This window comes from Phoenix dactylifera, unplaced genomic scaffold (genome assembly GCF_009389715.1).
Source record: "Phoenix dactylifera cultivar Barhee BC4 unplaced genomic scaffold, palm_55x_up_171113_PBpolish2nd_filt_p 000007F, whole genome shotgun sequence".
Classification (NCBI taxonomy): Eukaryota; Viridiplantae; Streptophyta; class Magnoliopsida; order Arecales; family Arecaceae; genus Phoenix; species Phoenix dactylifera.
Genome location: NW_024067666.1, coordinates 2,278,844 through 2,298,211, shown reverse-complemented (window position 1 = coordinate 2,298,211; position 19,368 = coordinate 2,278,844). Strand labels below are relative to the sequence as shown.

The window sequence follows — 19,368 nt, the reverse complement described above, 5'->3', positions numbered from 1 at the left end:
TTCACTTGAGAAATCACTGATGGCTAATTTGTTAGAAATACAGATATCCAAACAGTATGCAGCAAGAGATGATGAAGTATTATGTGTTAGAAACCTATGCTGGTTGGTTTGTTATTGATGCATCATGTCTTTGTTGCTTAGAATCAAAGTCAAAAGGACTCTCGCATCAGCAAGAATTAAAATCAAAAGTAGTACAAATACTTGATATTTAGCTAAATAATAGGAGTTCCTTTTTTATTGGTGAAAATAGGATGGCTTTTCCGACCATGTAATCTGCACCAAGAAACAAAGGTGGGAGAACTAATTATGGGCATGCAGTGGAGGTTAGCAGTGATGTGGTGGAGTTTCTGCTTCACTGGTATTACATGTCATATCTAATTACCCTGTTGTTCCCCATGCATTCAGAAATCCCACCATCTAGTTTCCTGGCGCTTCCAAAATTTTCCACTGCCCTCCATGGATTTGTTCACCTGTGGTCTGGTGAATGGGAAGTGGGACTTGGTTTGGCCAAACAAACCTGTCATGATCCACTTGTCAACTCCCTCTCATTCAAGGTGAAATGATGACATGTTGCATCCATACAGAAGTACTTCCAAACAGGAGGAATTGGTACAGTGATAGAAGTTGTGGCATTATATGAAAGTAAGAAAGTAACCCTTTGACAAGAGGGGGATAGAAAGGTGCAGCCACTTGCTGATGACTTTGGTGCCCTTGAAAAATAAACTTTGTGTTGTGCCTTTTGACAATGCATGCGAGCTTTATAAAAATAATGAATCGACAACGAACAAGTTGTGTGGGTGGGCAAAAATACAAGGTAAGATTGGACAATAAAAAGGTCTAGTAATTGGCCATCCCCATCATCATCACAGCTGCGACAAGCCACACCAGCAGTCCATGGAAAAGAAAAAGAAAAAAAAGGACAGTTGATCAAGTCCTGAAGAAATTTCATAATGAGGAACGAGTGTCTTCAAATCACAAGTTTTGTAACTGTACAACCAGCACCATGGATGGCAATTACGTTGACCTATCAAGGCATGGACAACGAAACAAACAAAACAAAATTAGAGATACAACAGCCGCACAAACCGTATAGACATTTGACCACAAATTATTATTCAATAACCTATTGATGTTTTCTTTCTTCAATTAAAACATCAAAGGCCGAGTATACATTACATATATTTTACATAAAAAACCTGGGTCAGCCCTCTATAAACTACAGAAAAATGCATGCTGCCATACTTCAAGAGAATAACCTTATTAAGATTGTACATGAGAAACAGCATCACTGGGCAACTTTGTTGTTTTTGCAAAAAAATGCTTTGTCACTACTGTTTATAAATAAACAAATGATGCAGGTTCAGTTGACTTCTCACATCCATTTCAACATTTGCTGCAGAGAGAGCCAATTGCCTTCATTGGACTAACCCAATTTAGTCACATATGATAAGAAAAGGGTTTGGTGGTGATGACAACGATGAACCAATTACCTTCATAATGGAAGGAAACTTTCCAGAGTCTTGCAAAAGCAACTTCCAGATCGAATCATAAGTAGATAAACAAATTCTGATCTATTTGATAACAATTTTGGGCTGAATGGAGCACCAAAGTCAAGCCATTGATAAACATAACTTACTGGCAGAAGCACCCTTTATTTGTGATTGCAATATGATACCCTTCAAAGGATGACTTTTTCATAAAACATCACTGTCCCATATGCTTGGAAAGTTCCAGCTCTCAAGAGATGCACCGGATGGCCCAACTTTTAGCTACGAGATGCATATGATGGCTCAAATTTTAGCTATCTGATACCATTTTGATAAGAAAAGCAGTCTCCAATGCCAATTCTTTGGACTGTAAATACTTGTTTTCCTCGACTATATCTGTTGTTAAATTGAGCAGTATCGGATGTTGTGGGTCATATATGGTGTGATCACGTACCTTCGCAACCCATTTAGCAGCTTCCCACAAGCCAAACCTACCATATTAAAGAATAAATTTCTTTTGTTTGAGAGTGTGCATGTACATGAGTCTATTTGCGCACAGCAACTGATTTGACAACACTTAACATTCAGAGGGAAGTAATTTTATCATTCGGATACAAAGAAAATAGATGCTAAAAGTCAAGCTGCTACTTTTTAACAGATACAAAGGAGGAACAGTATAAAACAAAATGCAAAAAATAGAGATATTGCATAATATATGCACCATAACTATCATCATTTCTACAACTGATTTGGAAGTATTTAGTTTAGTTAGTATAACTATGCAGGTTTGTCTGCAGCCATGCCGACAAAATATATGACAGATCATCCAAATTGAAATTCTACCAATACGACTTATACTCAAATTCTACTGGTTATGCCCGCCATGTATATTGCACTGATGGGAAATACACTCAAATTCTACCGGAATTACTGTAGCCCAAATTATATAATGGCAAATAACCTCTAACAAGTTAGAACAATGAAAATGTTTTTAGGGTAGGATGGCCTCAAAACATGGAATTTTAAGTTGCAAATATCACATCTAAGCCATGAATTACAAGCATTATTAAGAAATACAAAAAATATTATTAAATGTAATCGGCTATTATAATCAATAAATTTGATCACTTTGTTCAAAGATCCATTAGTATTCGCGTACTCTTCTAGGCATTGACATAATAACAAAGTAGTAAACAAAGATATAGAAGAATCATGTAAAACATAATTCTTATACAATCTTGTACAAGTACTAATTGAACTAAAGATTGCTGGTTCCAATACTTCCTTTATCTATTTAATGCCTATAACAAATCTAAAGTGCAGTTTTTGAAGAAAATATACACCTAGGAACCACGTTGTACCATTCCTGTATTAAAGGGCACTTGACCAATCAAGGCAATACTCCATATGATGCAAGGCAGCCACATTTAATAATGTTGTTTCTGACATAAACCACCTTATAAAAGTATATTACCTAAACATATGACAATAAACTACAAAGTTTATTTTAGAATAAACTTGAACAGTTGAACCTATGATTCGTGAAATGAAGTTTTTATACCGATGGATGGTGAAAAGAAGCATATTAATCTTGTTTTAAACAATAACTGAAATACTCTAATACAGATTTCAGATGAAACTTGCCTTGTAATGAAAGATGATGTCACCAATACAGATGGGTAAAGGACATCCTTCTGAATATTATCATAAGGTGAATACTTCTTGATGGCGAGAAAATCCTCAAGCTCCACAGGATAGCCAAACTCTTCATAATCAACAGGAGTGAGAGGTAAAATTGGGTAAAGAAGTGTGTTGCAGACATCTAAAAAGGGCACCTGAGGAAAATTACGTAATAAAGTTACAGAAATATATACAAAAATGGGATCAAAGATACCAGAAAAAAGTATGTATGTGCTGTCATACCATATTGACACCTGATATGCATCAAAAACGTAATGTTATGCAGCTTTGTCAAGGGGCCTCCACAGATACACAAAGAATGTAAAAATAGATTTACTTTACTAATTCAGGATGTTTTCAGTGGCTCTAAAATTTTTTGGCTGTGGTTGGCAATGCCATACTATAAATACAAATCCATGTGACTAAGCTGCAACAAGTTCATGCTGCATATCAGGCAAAGCAGCAAGAGTTAATTAGTACAGTTTAGTATAGCCAAAACTCTATAGCAGCCAAAGTGGCTCAAGATATCAGTAACCATATGCTCTTGAAGACACTGATCCACCAGCAATGCGAGATTTCATTGCTAAATACTGCGATCTGTCCATAGGTGTCCATGCACTTAGGGCACCTCTAAGGAAAAGCATCAGATCAAACTTCACTAACATATGCAATTTGTAGCACTTTGTTTTTCAAAATACTTAATTTAATGCATTGAATTGAATGTCTAGAAGATAAACTGTTCATGACTTGACTAGACGCATGCTTTGAGATCTAATTTAAATCATGAATTTGAAATAAAACTCAACTAAGTCATAAAAATTAAAAGCATGCATGCAGCAATTTAACGTACAAACACAGTCATCTACATGGGCATATATGCAGAAACTTTTTTACATATGCATACATATGTCCAGAAGAATCTCACTGCCCCACTTAGTCTCTTCTTACCACTGCAAAGGAATTTTTTTTGGAAAAAGAATGTGTAAAGCTGAGAGCTCAATGCCTATATTTTTACCACTTAAAAAACTTGGATGGTCCAATTGCAGATAACATTGTAAGCCTCAGCTCTAATCTGTAATAGACTTTCTGTTTTTGGGGTGGGGGGGATATACTTAAAATAAGGGCAAGAAAAAAAAAATTGGATGAAAACTCAGCTTCAATGGAAATCATTCACTGACTGAAAGAAAAAACCTTGTTTCACTTATTCTTTGATGGGTGAAGAAGGGCGGGCGGAGGATAGGGAAGTCAACTCAGGCAAGGCCAAAGGGTGGAATGACCTGAGGCTGCATGGCAGGGGCTAGGTTTGATGTCCAGTTTGAAGGATGAATGGGTAAAAATTTAATTATCAAAAGTTACAACAATGTTAAAGAATGAGAGAAGTCAGCATCACAAGTCTACAAGAAAAAAGGGAGAGCCCCTAACAATGATTGGATTTATCTTATCTAATCATCATATTTTAAGGAATTGCCAACCAAGAGTGAAGATTATGGTTGGGGTCAGTCAATCCCATTGAATCCTTAGGATAATATACAAAAGAAAGAAAATCAAACAGGAAACATACTCCACAATATGACATGTGAAAATGGAGTACCCTCACAAACCAAAAATTAGCTTCTTTCATTAAGCGACCAGAAATATGCAGACATGCATTCCACCCTTCCCAAACTTCTTGATGACAGTTTCCAGCAAATTATCCAGCGAAAGACTATCAAATAACATCGTTAAAGATCATGAATTCTTTTGAACCAAATTCTGGACAATCATAAAGGCTAAGCATACATTTCAAGTGAACAAACTGAGATGGATTTCCGGATGTGACAGGATGCATACCTTTAAAACTGCAGCTCGGAATAAATCTGGACGAGTATTAATTGCTGAAGCAACCAGAAGCCCACCAGCACTATATCCCCAAGCAGCAAGTTTATTTTCTTTCACAATACCTTGGTTAACTAGAAACTCAGCACATGAAACAAAATCATTGATTGAGTTTTGCTTTTTAGTACGTCTGCCATCATGGTGCCACTTCTTACCACCTCCACCACCACCTCTGTGACCACATGATTTAATCCATGAACATCATTTAACAGAATATCTAATATACTAGTTTAAAATTTGGACCTAGTTTTAAATAACAATGCCGAAAAACTTGGACACCTAGTTGTAGTCACCATGCAAACATGACTTCCTCATGTCTTTAGCATACATAGAATAATGTTATAGCACATAGAGCAACTAAGAACAGATAGAGCAAAAAGAATTTCAGATGGGTGTATAGGCAAACAAACCTGACATCAGCATATGCAATGATCCAACCCCGGTCAAGAAGGCTTTTTAACTCACTTCGCCAACGCTTGTCTAGTAGTTCACCATACGCGCCATGCCCATGAAGTAAACCTGGATTGCCTTCTTGCTTGTGCTTTCTTGAGTATACAATAGTCAAGGGGACCAAAACTCCATCATTTGAAGAAACGTCATAGTATTCACAAGCATAAAACTCAGAAAGCTCATTCCACATATTATCCAGACCATCGACTTCATGTCTGGTGCCAAAGCTCTGTGAAAACGAAGATTTGTTTATATTGTTGGCAGCAGAAGCAGTGCCGTATAATGTTCTTGTTCGCTCATGCAGCATGTTCTGTTGCTGTACTATGCACCACTTCCCGTCTGATAAGTTATAATCAACAACAGCATCAGGCATCTGCAATTTTTTTTTACAAATTACAATGAACTACCAAATAAAATAAACATGCATTTCATATTGCTAATAAAGTATACTGGCATTTAAGCTGCATGCAAAAAAAAATCTTGCGTCATGAAAAGCAACCACCTATAACGTGCAAAATCTTGTGCTGAGTGAGTACCTTGAAAACTGAGAAGGGAAAAAAATAGCACAGGAATTTGATCTAAAGTAGGGAAACCAGAATTTGGTGCTACCAAGCTAACAGATCAAGCTGGTGTTTCATGCAACAGAATAAGCAGGTCAAGGCCACCGGAACATCTCCTGGTATGTTTGAGGGCACAAGAACATTTCAATATATGATAGAAGTTGATGTACAAAGAAAACCAGTTTCAACATACTCCCCCATTTTTTCCTATTTGTGACTGGCCAAAGCCTTCCTTTAGGGCATAGAAAGGAAGCTAAATGTATTGATTTCTAACATCACAGCTTTATAAAGAAAGATATAAGTCTCAAGCCTTTGAGGTCCAACAAAAATATGAGCAAAATGCAAGATCTCAAAAAATCAAACATGACAATCAGAGAAGCTAATTTCTAAACATGTCTATTATGACATCACAGCATAGTTACTCAAAGAAACACACAATCCAATTAAGTATAAAACAACATTATTTACTGGTTAATACATCTCTACTATTTCGATGAGAGAAGTCTACAGGTCTGGACTTCTTGGTTTGTGGCAGCATGTCCTTTTGTAGCCGGACTTCTAGAGTTTCAACATGAGCTGGAGTTCTTCTTCAAGTTTTTGTTTTCAAGAAAAGAGAGAAGTTCAACTCCAGGAACCGAACTCCATGCATGGTGTTCTAGCCTTTTTAAAACTGGTATCTACTTCTCCAAGCCCTGCCCATCTAATCCTCTTCTACCAAGCCCATCTTGGTCCACTCCATATTTCTTCTCTTTCACATGCATTTCACTTGCCGATGGCTAGTTAAAGAAAGTGTGTAAGAGAGTATCTATATGAAAAGATGCAATAACTAAATTCATGAAACATAGAATGATTGTTCTATAAAGGTACTGGCATGTTAATGCAACAGATATTTCAGAAAGGGAAAATCCAAGCTGCAGATTTCACATGGTATCATCATGAAGATTTATTTATTTATTTTGTGGTTGTTAGTAGCACAAAATCTCAGATCATAGATATGAATAATCTTCATACCACAGGTGAGGATATTATGAATCGCATTGTTGACGAATAGTAGTCATAATTGGGTCCAGGTGAGATCTGACAGACATGCTTTGGAAGAGGTAAGTAGCATGGACAAAGGGCTGCTAGATGCACTGGTTCCTGCCAGCAAGAATGCCAGATTGAGTCACTGAAATATTAGTGCTAGTAGTTATTAAGCATGTAATAGTACGGTACCACCTGGGAAAATAGAAAAAGAAAAAAAAAAGTTGGCCACCAATTTAACTGAAAGGAGAGTAAAAGATGATAAACAGGAAAAATAAGCAATGAAAAAAGCTTGAATCCTCCAATACAATTCATTACTCACTGCTTAAATTCATAGATTATCACCTCAAAAGGCTTTATACAGTGAAGATTTTTACTTCCCAAAGAAGCCTCTTCTGGAATTACTCATTATATGAATAAGTTAAAATTTGATTTAATATATTACCAATATGCATTAGATATCCTGTAACAATCTATATATATGACCAGATTATTAATCTATTATTCAGATAAAGTAGCTTACATCACAAAACACTGAGAAGGCTTTCTAATAGATTAGGTATTGGCTGCTCAAAAGAATGCAGAAGTAGGTCCCCACCAGGAGCTATCTTGCAAGCATTGTATCAAGGACTTTACTGCATCTGGTGATCTTTCCCACCATACTACGAGATTTCAGTAAAGCCTAGCAGTAGCAGATTGGCTTCTGCTACAGGATGACATCCAGCTTCAACACAATGAGGGGTCTTGAAGGTGTTACATCTTTGGTCAGCTGGCACAGCATCTTGAAGGTGTGGTGTCCTTGCAGGCCAGGTCCCCTTTGGCAGGTGCCAATGGGAGCTATATGCTATTGCCTTGTGGTAGTTTCTTGTGCGCTGTCATAACTTGTATCATCAGGACCCAGTACCCAGGTTCTGACAAAAGAGTGTTAGCTATGACCAAGTGGTTTCACCATTTGGACGAAAGTAATCCTTTCCTCTATGAATCCCCTTTTCCATGTATTCGCAAGTCCATACACTATTTATGTAGAGGGTGTTGACCACCCGAAACTGCAAGTGGCAGAGAAGAAAGTGAGCATTCTTAGACACCTTGCTGTACGAGGTTTTCCTCAAGCTGCAACCGAGGGAGCTTAGCCTGTGATGCTGCCTCGGTATGTTAAATGAGGGTGATCCAAACTTGGGTGAACTGATTTCTACTCAGTTCCCCTTGGGACAGTTAGGCTTGACACAGGAGGGAGCAGGTAAACTGTGCATATTCGCTATTCCGAACGGCTTTAAACATGTTTTAATAGGGCTGCCTCATGACTGGTGTATGAAGGTTCTGCCGCAAATTCCCACTGACATGACATTTAATCAAACTGCTCTCCCAGCCTGGTTATACCAGTTGGACCACCTTGATTCGTCAGTGGCGACCGGTATGTTTCTGCTACCATTTCAGGAGACGGTGGTCAAGACCTTGTTCAGTCGCCAAGTCTCTTTAGCTTGGGTCTTTAGTGGGTTCAGTAAAAATATGTTTCAGGCTCCTTGTGATTCAAGAAAGGGAACTAAGTCTGTGTGTTTTAATAGTGGGCAACCGTTGGGTTACCTCTCATTTTGGCCTTTGTTACATGTCACCATTTTCTTATCTGGTTAGCAGAGGTCATGTTCTGCTATGTGCTCAAATCAGATACCCAAGCAATAGCGGAACCAGCTAAAAATATAGATGGAACAAAATTAGTAAGACAGATCAACAGCAGTCTATAAAGAAAACATGATCAAATTATTTTAAAGCATTATCCATGTCAAAAAGCTAAGATCAGAAAACACCATGACAATTAAGTCACCGAATGGTATAATGGTGTAATAACATAAAATTCCAGAAGGAACCAAATAACCACATATCCAAGAATGTTGTGCTGAAAACATGCCCATATGTACATGATTTGTCAGGCAACTAACAACTGAAAACAAAAAGAAAACTAAATAAAAAAAGATGAACAGGAGAAAAAGAAAAGAGATGCTCAAAATGGATAAGCTCAAATATGCACTTAATTATGTAGGAAAAGTGCTGTAAGTGTGCTGCAGTAAATAGAGTAGCAACCTACGCTCTTGGAAAAGCCATTTCACATCCCAGAGTAGGGGTCTGCATGGACCAGGTCAGGTGGTTTGAAGATAAACCCGAAACCAAACTGATTTAAATTGGTTTTCTAAAATCGAACCTGAAACCGAACCGACTACCTACAAGAACCGCTTGAAACAAATTCAGTTCGGTTCAGTTTTGTTTATTAGGTTGACGTTCAATGGGTTGGGCTAAATGGACTGGGCTAAGTCTAAACATAGAAATTCCATACCATATAGGGTTGATGTTCAATGGGCTGGGCTACATGGGCTGGTCTAAGTTTAAACATACAAGTTCCATTTACATAAGAAAAAATACAAGAAAAAAATTGAAATATATATACAGACATATGGTTCGGGTCGGTTTGAATATATATATTTACATATATACATATGGGTCAGGTCAGATCGAGTTGGTTTGAATATATATTTATATATACATATGGGTTGGTTAGGTCGGTTTGAATCAATTTTTTGAAAAACTTAAACTGAAATTGAACCAAATTTTCCGATAAGCCTTTCTCAAACCTACATCAGATCGAATTTAAAAAAAACAATATAAACAAACCGAAGAGACCAATTCGGGTTGAGTCCGTGACTTGGCCGGTTTTTGCACACCCCTAATCCCAAGTGTGTAGTAGTGTTTGTTTCACGATGTTTGAGTCCTATAATATGAAAATAAGGCAATAATTTTATATAAATAATTAATTTGGTTCAACACAATATTGCACATATACATGCATACATGCATATGCCAATAGGCAAACAACAGCCCTGCCCCATGCGCACATGTACACACGTCTCCAGGTGTGCATTTTGTAAACTTGACATGCCCGACTTACATATTTGACATCTATCACATTAATCATATAATTCACATCATTATTGTAACAAGTACCAAAAAATTTGAACCCACAAGAAGAATGACCTACCCAACTGCCAATGTTAGAGAATGTAGGATTATACGAGTGTCATCTCAAATCCAGGTATGGTTCAATTCTAATCTTGAACACATATACAAAATATCTCTTTGACACATGCTTTATTTATAATCTACATAAAATCACTTACATAGCAACAAATCCAAAAAGTTCAGGTGGCGAATGGCATTGGAAGAACCAGGACAAGATGCTACAAGCTAACAGCATCACAATTGGAAACATTAGCATTTAAGAACAGCTATTCATTTAAGTAGAAGATTATGTAGTGCAAGTCAGAACAAAGCACGAAATTCCAATAGAAGTTGTGGGTGATGTTTTTAACATTTGTAAGTCTTCTAAATGATCCATCAGCCCTTGATTCTAAAGGTAGGAACTTCAGTCCTGTTACAATGAATTCATGATGTCCTCCAGTCAAATTTATTGTAACTGTTGGATCAGATCGCATCAGTATTTTTGGTAAAAAGAGGAAATCAATATAAACAAACATAAAATTAGAAATATCATCTTTTTTTCTCTTGGCTTCCAGACAGGCGTATCTTATGATTCTGTAAATTATATAACATGTGCCTTGTGGCAATATATTAAACAGATGAATTAATAACTGCCCCATGAGCCATGGCACATGAAGAAGAGATCAAGTTCAACAACCCAAGTTCCATTTGAAATGTATGATTAGACATCTCACATGACAGATATGATCTTTGAGAATTAACAAACTTATATTTAACCAATATTATTCCACTGCCGACATATTTTAAAAGATCGATAAAATGAAAAATAGAAGAATGGGTCTCTGAGCTAGCCAAATATGCACACTAAAAAATTATAAGAACCATAGTAAGAATAGCTTACTTTACCATCCATAGGCAAAGGTAGCGGAATGGAGCAAATTCTGAATGTTTTGCCCTCCTTTAGAATAAGCACCATATGGGTGTCACAAAAATCGACATCCTCTATGGTAGTACCTGGATCCTCGAGAAGTATACTCTGAACACACAAAAGAACCACAAAGATATGTGAGTCGAAAGTAAAACAAGTTCCAAAATGATAAAACATGGAATTTTCTTTTAAAAAAGAAAAACTAATATAAAAAGGAGTTGCGCGAGATCTATTATCAGAAATTCATGTTGAATCAAAACAAGATCTAAAAGACATGAAAATACAGATCAGGCATGACAATTGATTTCCCAAAGTTTAAAATAAAGGTTACAGTGAAGCAATAAAGAAGCCTCTCTCCAATGCCACATATATTACTTATACAAGTTATATTGCTTGACAGCCAATTAGATGCCTCTGTTATTAAGACATTGAACAAAATGAACAAATTACTGAAGAAGAAGAAGATTTATAAGCTTCTATGGTTAAAGTCTGATATGAAATAACCTGGCCAGATAGATATTCTGAAAGCTTGTATTTTGTTAGATCAAGTTATAAACTAGATGTGGAAGTAAAATGCAGCTTCGTGCTCTATTGAATATTATTAAATGAAGATAGCCTCTTAATAGCTGACAGAATCATGTTTGTCTGCAGAAGGTAGCAGACTTTGTTTCTCAGATAATCGAATACAGTCAGTCTATTTTGCTTTCAATAAAAAATATCACATCCATATTTCAGTAACAATAAGAGTTCCTCAATGAGAAATTGACTGCATAAATAACAAGTCTTATCCAAGGCAGCCTAACAGGCATCAATAGAGTAATAGGCAGATATGAAGAGAAACAAATGCACATAGGTCATCTGACATGATGAATGCACATATGCTACATATAGGAGTTGTTTTGTACTTGATAGTCGAACTGAAATTTGATGGTAGAACCAACAAATCTGCAGCTAACATATTCTAAACCAAATCACTGACACTTTATCCAATTAAATTTGTGTCAGCTTTCAGCTAAGTTGCAGTTGATAAGCCCTCACAAGACCTTAACACAGGAAGCCAGTTATTGCAACAACATCACAGATCCTATCATAGTTGAAAGAATAGCTAACAAAAGCCAATCAGTAGGACACCTTATTGAAGACAACCTCACCCACAAGACATGTAAATAGACAATAAAAACTTGATCCATGTAAGGGTAACACTCCATAGTTTTCTACTCCACAAATAAGTAAAACTCACCACAGTAGCTAACATATATGAAGATCAATTAGGTTTAAAGCACTCTTGATGATCCAAAACATATAGAAATAAATAACAAAATCTGAGTCTCAGCCAAAAAGATTTTAGATTATACAATAATTAGAGAAGGAGAGAAAGAATATAGTAGGAAAACAGTCATAAAACAAAAATTAAGGAAAATGAAAAGATTATAAATCTGTTACTCATAGGTAAAACTTTCTTGTAGACCAAAAGAATGTATACACAATAAAGTAACAGGAAAATGTGCATATGAAAGTAGCATAAATTATGAAAAAAAGAAAAAGGAAAGGAAAAGCCTGGCTTCTTCTACATTTCATAAAGTCATGACTATGATTCCAAATAAGAAATTAATTTGCCAATGTTTGCAGATCATGAATCATCTAACAAAATCAGATATGTTATACCAAATAGAACTAGAGAAAGCATAAGGCCAAGTTAGTAAAACTAAATAAATTATTGAACTCCATCATGAATACGACACCTGCTAGGAGGATGATACATTATGGTATATACATACTCCTCATAGTATCTCGAGTTATAGCTAGGTCAAAACATGAGCGAAACCTGGCTAGCATGAGTCGTGAATACTAAAAAAACTTACAAATTTAAGTATTTAGCAATCCGACTGCTTATAATTCTAGGTTTTTAGGTTAATTACTTAAATGCAGTCTTTATCTTGAAAATTATTTCTTTTGTTATTTGCATATACTATTCTCTCTTATCATTCTGTTCCCTACAATTTTGATTGTCTTGGGTAATTTATTTCCTTGCGTCCTCTAAAGAGGGATAGGAAGCGTATCACTCAGGGTCTATGTGAAACACACTAGAGCTTGAGAACACTGTCTGTTTGCCAGTTTAATATCTTTTTCGCCAAACTGCTACCACTTGAAAAAGGAAAGGTTCTAATTCAGCATTCCTCTGACATCAACCTACACCTCATTCCTGTTTGAACGTAATTTGGGATTGGTTTAAGTCAAGTCAGATCGAGGTCAGATTTGGAACTTATTTTTTGTTATCTATTTTTTTTCTATGTTTTCTTCCATTTTATTTTAATTTTATTAAATGTATTTAAGTAATTTATTGATTTTGTTGCCCTTTAATTAGCATCTTGGATCTTTTTAATTATGATATTATACTTATTAACTATTTTATTTTTTATCATATCTCAACAAATAGCACATATTGGCTTTTTTCTTGAAGAAAAGATATGCTATAGGCTTATATATTCAAAGCTTTCATATAATTAGAATAGTTAGTATTTTTGTTGTTATGTCAATTTTTTTACTTTTATTAAATAATATTTTATACATCAATAGCTGAACACTTATTTCTAATTATTATTTTATTTCGATGTTATTTTTGAAATTTAACATTGTTTTTTTTCTTATGCTCCCTACATTGTGAGGGTATGTTATTTGTATAAAATCCATTTGAATGGCCTTAAATATTGTCAATGGCGGTCTAAATGAACACATGCATCTTGCGAACCTCCCAATTCTTTGAACCAGAAGCTTCAGCAACACGACGGAGCAGATAATGTGAATCAACGGGTACGCCTCCTCTTGCAGCATTTGTAAATAAATATATGCATCCTCGATGATGCTCAATAACACAATGAACATGAGGTTCACATTCCCAGACTAGTGTCATACCAGACAAGGGATCAGCTGCATTTATCAAGTATACCTACAAAAAAAGGGAAAAGAAACTTGATGGGACCAGGAAATTTTGATAGTGAAATTAATGCATTAGAGTGTTTGTTTTGGGTGATACCTTTGAATAAGTAGTAGAAAAGGTATTTACAGTTACAAACTGAAAGTCCTTGGTATTTCTAATGTTTACATATACATCCTCACCAGGTTCTTCCAGAATGAGAACATCATCCTTACCAGATCCAAGAATGCTACAAAAGATCCTAAGGAAAAGAAACATTCAATTACAGCACGGAAAAAGAAAGCAATTTGCAAGAATTTTAAAACATTAATGTACTAACCGGTACGGTCTTTTCTCATTGTTTGTGACCGTGTAAAGCAATGCCTTGCCATTCATTGCCCATGACAAATTTGCTACTCGATCAGCTCGAGGTTTGTCACAAAGTGAACCCGTAGTCAAATCCCTAACAGATAAGGTGAAGGAGTCTTTATCTTTGTCATACATAGTATATGCAAGAAAACGATGGTCTGGGGACACTTCAGATAATTCTTCATAAGAGTAACCTGTTAATTGAACAAACAAAAAAGGTATAACATATGTACTTTCTTGACAGGCATATTCTTGAAATAATAAATGCTATGCTTCATAAAATGGCTAGCTTAGCAACTTAGTTATGCTATGTATGTTGGCCAAACAAAAATACCGAATGTGTATAAAGCAATACTAACAAACAAGAAAACTCATGTCTCACATAGCAAGGCCTTGTGACTAATAAAAGATAAGGACAACGAAATGACAACATGAGGCACCTGAAAATTTATAATACAATCTTTAACCAAATATCACTATGCAACGGGATGTGATAGTCTACTAGCTGACTCAATGGATGGTCACGCCAAAATAAATGTAAAATATGCAAAAAAAAAATGAGTGTTTGCACAATAGGCATATGAGCAACATAAAATTATTGTAGAGGTTACATGAAACAAGACTAAGACTAGCAACAGCTCTAATTGAAAGTGATCCAGTTATATGTCAAGAAGGTCAACCACCAAGGTAGTTGCTTGCTTAGACAGCCAATAAAAAGATACTGCAAAAATTTACAAATGGAAGCTTTGGTGTATACATGTTGTATCATAAAAATTATACACAAATTATTCACTCTTTCTGTTCATTTATGCTTACCATAGTGGAGATCATACCACTTTATATTGACATGTATAAGGATATTGACCAGTGCCCACCATAGTGGGTCACATGCACTTACACATCTCTTCAGCTTTTGCTCTCATGTAGAATCGTGTATGAGCTCTTCCTAGGCATTTGCCAGGCTAACGGATCATCTGATCACCAATCTTCCTAAGTGAAATGAATCATCAAATTCCTCTCACGATTGTAAGCTCTCCAAGTAACATGGTATATGAGCTCTCTTAAGCATTTTGTGAGAGCATAGCTCATCCATTGCCAATCTCCACCAGTTAACCAAATCGTCTATACCCTCATCAATTTCAGGTTGCAAGCTAAACCATTGTATTCTAAATTCTAACAATGGTTCACTGCAGACAGTCAACTACTTTGTCAGGATTCAGTTAATTTATAGAGTTCTGTGCCACGGTTATGAGAAGTTCTACGGTATGATCAAATTTCCCAAACAAGTTAAAGCCTTCATATCATCCATGTCTTTGACGCAAACAATAGTAACCAAAGCTACGTCTCAAGCCACTATTCAGCTATCATCTTATCAAATCTTGTGTCAAGAAGGATCATTAAGACCTTTTGGTTTTAAATAAAAGAAAAAAAGAAAGATCTATGTAAGAGTCTGCAACTTGGAAATGCCCTCTCTACCAACCACTCAATTGATTTCAACAACAGCACCATATTAATCACAATAAATTCAAGATATCTCTTTATTTTCTTTTACTTTAGAAGCATGTATCTAATATTCTGACCATCCTAGAGAAGTAGAGATTTATTGCCTCAGAGTTTGTGGTGTGAAAAAGGGCATCCATTCAGAGTTTTGAGAGTTTGAGATATTTAATTTACCACCTTGATAAATTAATTCCACTTATACTAACTTCATTTAGTTTATTAAAAGATCATATGAGCTGTGTTACATAGACTAGGGTAAGTGTGTCGGGTATGGGTGTATGTCCAAGCTTCAAACCCTTCCAATATCTAAGTGACCTGCAATTGAGTATTATACTGATGTCTATGTTCAAGTGTCGGGTGCGGGTGATTAAGGCTAAACTGAAGAATTCAGGTAACGGAGCATATTGAGGGCGACAAAATATATTATCATTTTTCTTAGACATCATTTGCTCATCTCTGGAGTATTACGTTTTGATCAGTTGCATGGCACACTAAGGGTTCTGAACTTCATCTGTCACACTACTCTTTATTTACCTTGATATCTTTCTGCAAAGCACCGTTATGGCTCCATAGATTCAAAAAAGGCTGAATGATACGTATCATCATTTTAATTGAACGGTTACATTTGGCTGTCTTAATTAGGAGCGGCCCTAACAAGGATGTGCACATATTTGTGTATAATGATCAGGAAAATAAGGAAAGGGATTCATAATAAGTAAATGGAAGTTTTGAGATCATTCAAAAAGGTTTGCAATCATCAAGTATGTATGCTAGAGAGAGGCAAAAGTGCAGAATGATTGACAAAGCGATCAAAAAAATAAATGGCATAAAGGTAGATAATTTTAGCTATGTATACAATTGAATTAAACTGTAGCATCAAATACAGTCACCCTAAGACTCCAATGGTTACTAATTCTGGTATCATGCGCATCTAATTAGGTAGCAACTTATGGTATTCAGGTTGATAATTCTGTATCATGCCTCCCTAACTTGAAGATATTTGAAGAAAAAAATAGCATTAATAACATTCCCAAAAAATGGAATTGGAAAATGACTCATGTTAAATATACAAACGGAAGAAGATACCGTGTTCCTAAAGAGGAGAAGAATTCCACATAAAAAATTCGTGTCAGTGGAGTATAATTGTCATGGGAAAAGAAAATTTAATGAACTTCACCATGTTAGCTATATGATATAGTGGCAAATAAAACTTTCAAAGCAATTAACCATAGTTCAGAAGCACAGTGTACTGTTATATGCAAAAAAAAAAAAAAAGTCGAGCCCAGAACGTCAACCATGCCATTTCAACTCTGTTATCCTGTATATCAGCATTGTAGACGTCATATACATGCTCTGAAATATTTTAGTACTAGAATATCAACCTTGCTTAAATTACCCAACAATGTCTGACTAAAAGAATTCTTCGTTTTTAGTCATTCTATTTCTGCTTCGAATTTTATTGTTCGTTGAATTATAGAATTTCCTCTAAAAACAGCTAATAAGTAAGAGGTAAAAAGAAATGAAAAGAGAGAGATATTTCAGCTAGCAAAAATAATGATGGACATAAAGAAGAAGAGCAGAGCATAGGTGGAGAGGGGAAAAAGGCAACATTTTTACCTCCGAATCGCTCAGCTTCTTGATTATAATCGAGCAGCTTTTGCTCGATCCTTTTCCCGGAGTTGTAATCGAACCCCGCCGAAGGCTCATTGTAAGAGATGAACTCCTCGTGAAGGCTGGCCAACCTCCGGCACAGCACCGGGTACGGCTTCCCCTCCTCCACCCGGCGGTAGTAGAGCCAGGGGCCCCACCGGACGGGCGGAGTGCAGAGATCGGAGGCCATTCTCGGGGCCATCTCTATCTGGAGCTTACGCTGTAGGCGGTCGGCGCCGGCGGCGACCATGACGGCCTCCGTGTACTTCTCCTCCTGCTCGATGTACACGTCCATGTGGCGCATCGCGACGTTGTCGGAGAGGTTGGACATCCAGCTGTAGGGGTCGTGCCAGGTGACGCCATGGACAGTGAAGGGCACGGGCTTCTGCGGCGGCCGAGGAGGGGTGGGCGGCGGCGGGGGCGGCGGCGGCTTCGCGGCCCGCCGGTGAGCGAAGCGGACGTGCGCCGCCGCGAGGAGGCGGGGAATGAGGGGTTTCGGGGAGGCAAGGATTGGGAGGCGAGGCATCGGGGAACAGCGGATCGTTTAGGGTTTAGGCCTCGGGGTTTTAGGGGTCGGAGTCCTGGGCTTCCACGGAGTGCGTTTCTTTGTGCATGCGTGAGAGGGGAAGGTGGGACCCCCATTTTAAGATCACAGCGTGACCATCAATTTATCTCCCTAAAAGACCGTAAGAACTAAGAACGGACTACTCTTAAAATTGCTGTTATCGTTTTATACCCGGTCCTCCTAATATTTAATTTTCTAGTCCTGCATGTATTTATATGGAGTTTTCATGCAGACATACATTTATATTGCATACAATTATACTAGTTCTGTATACAATTATATTGTTTCTGCACATAACTACATTATCAATGTATGGAGCTAGGTATAAGTGTGTAGCAGGATCGGGAACTAAACTTTAAACAACTTATGTTTTGTTTGAAAAATTCAGCAGTATTGATCTAAATTTTTTATAGAAACTGGACTATTAATTAGCCTAGCCTGCTCAATTATTTTTTTATAAAGACTCATCCTAATCTTAGCCTAAATTTCAGCTATCCGCCTATTGGACTACAAGATAAAAAAAATAAATATATTGAGATTTTTCTTTTTATTCTCTCATAAGATTTGTGCTAGAGAGGGGTTGGGTTGATATGGATCTTATTTAAATAGGCTGTGTAATCCATTATCTAACGGAAAAAATCTAACTCAATCCTGTTGGATTTTCCTTCGAGTCTGTTTGGGAAATCCATGCTCTCCTCTTCAAGCTAGTTCCATGCTCTCCTCTTCAAGCTAGTTCCTCTTCCTTTAGCATTATGCCGAAGATGAAAATAAAGAGGAAGGCCTGCCTTTGATCATGTACACGCTGAGAGTACTCCAAATAGGTTTCGCATATAGACAATAAACGAACAAACGATCGATACGTTTAGAGCCAGACCAAGCTTATATCCATTGAGATTCCGTTCCTAATCAATATCTCTTACCCCTATATCAGCTCTCAGTTCTGAAATTGCTGACCTTAAGGGTCCAAGTAGTAATAGATATGATAGGCTTAATAGATACGGATAGCGAGTTGCATATTCCTGAATCTTGGATGAAAGGTTTCTGTTCGAGCTCACTGTAAAATGGAGAATGACCTTCTAGATCTTCCGAGTATGATGGAAAATGTTACTTTGCTGTGTTAATCTTTGATAAAGGTGGATGCGGGGAAGTAGCATCCTACTTTCTCTAGAGGAACCTTTCCTGGAAACAAAACCATGTTATCTTTTGGGGCATATGAGTTGGGAACTATCAAGCAATCTCTTTTTTTGCCATCTTCATTTATTTTAGACGTGCCTATTTGCTAGTTAGATTTCAGAAATACAATAACATAAAGTAACCTGATCTGCATATCAACCTACATTAGTCTCTGGATCTCAACAGTTGCGCTTGACATTGCATTTCAA

At 36.7% G+C, this 19,368-nt stretch overlaps 1 protein-coding gene across 2 annotated transcripts; it reads right to left on the bottom strand.

Moving 5' to 3' along the window:
• Positions 1 to 923: 923 nt before the first annotated feature.
• On the bottom strand, positions 924 to 18,051 carry LOC103723894 (protease 2). 2 transcript variants are annotated; one of them, XM_008814976.4, is made up of 10 exons: positions 17,389 to 18,051; positions 14,243 to 14,465; positions 14,023 to 14,164; positions 13,738 to 13,935; positions 10,962 to 11,096; positions 7,064 to 7,192; positions 5,453 to 5,865; positions 4,998 to 5,214; positions 3,132 to 3,322; positions 924 to 1,978 (listed from the first exon to the last, which is right to left on the bottom strand). In XM_008814976.4, exons 1-10 carry the CDS (start codon positions 17,945 to 17,947, stop codon positions 1,798 to 1,800), a joined length of 2,388 nt encoding a protein of 795 aa, XP_008813198.1. In that variant the 5' UTR covers positions 17,948 to 18,051; the 3' UTR covers positions 924 to 1,797. The 2 variants fall into 2 exon arrangements, with proteins under 2 accessions (XP_008813198.1, XP_038971658.1); XM_039115730.1 differs by lacking the exon at positions 7,064 to 7,192.
• Positions 18,052 to 19,368: the final 1,317 nt, after the last annotated feature.

What these genes read in the sequence shown, in the direction of transcription:
- LOC103723894 (XM_008814976.4), bottom strand. Translation starts at nt 17,947, where the DNA reads ATGCCTCGCCTCCCAATCCTTGCCTCCCCGAAACCCCTCATTCCCCGC. An exon ending in CTGGTTCAAAGAATTGGGAG is followed by an intron (nt 11,097 to 13,737) that starts GTTCGCAAGATG and finishes TTGTGTGTTCAG; the next exon opens with AGTATACTTCTCGAGGATCC. An exon ending in TCCGAGCTGCAGTTTTAAAG is followed by an intron (nt 3,323 to 4,997) that starts GTATGCATCCTG and finishes AATTTTCCTCAG; the next exon opens with GTGCCCTTTTTAGATGTCTG.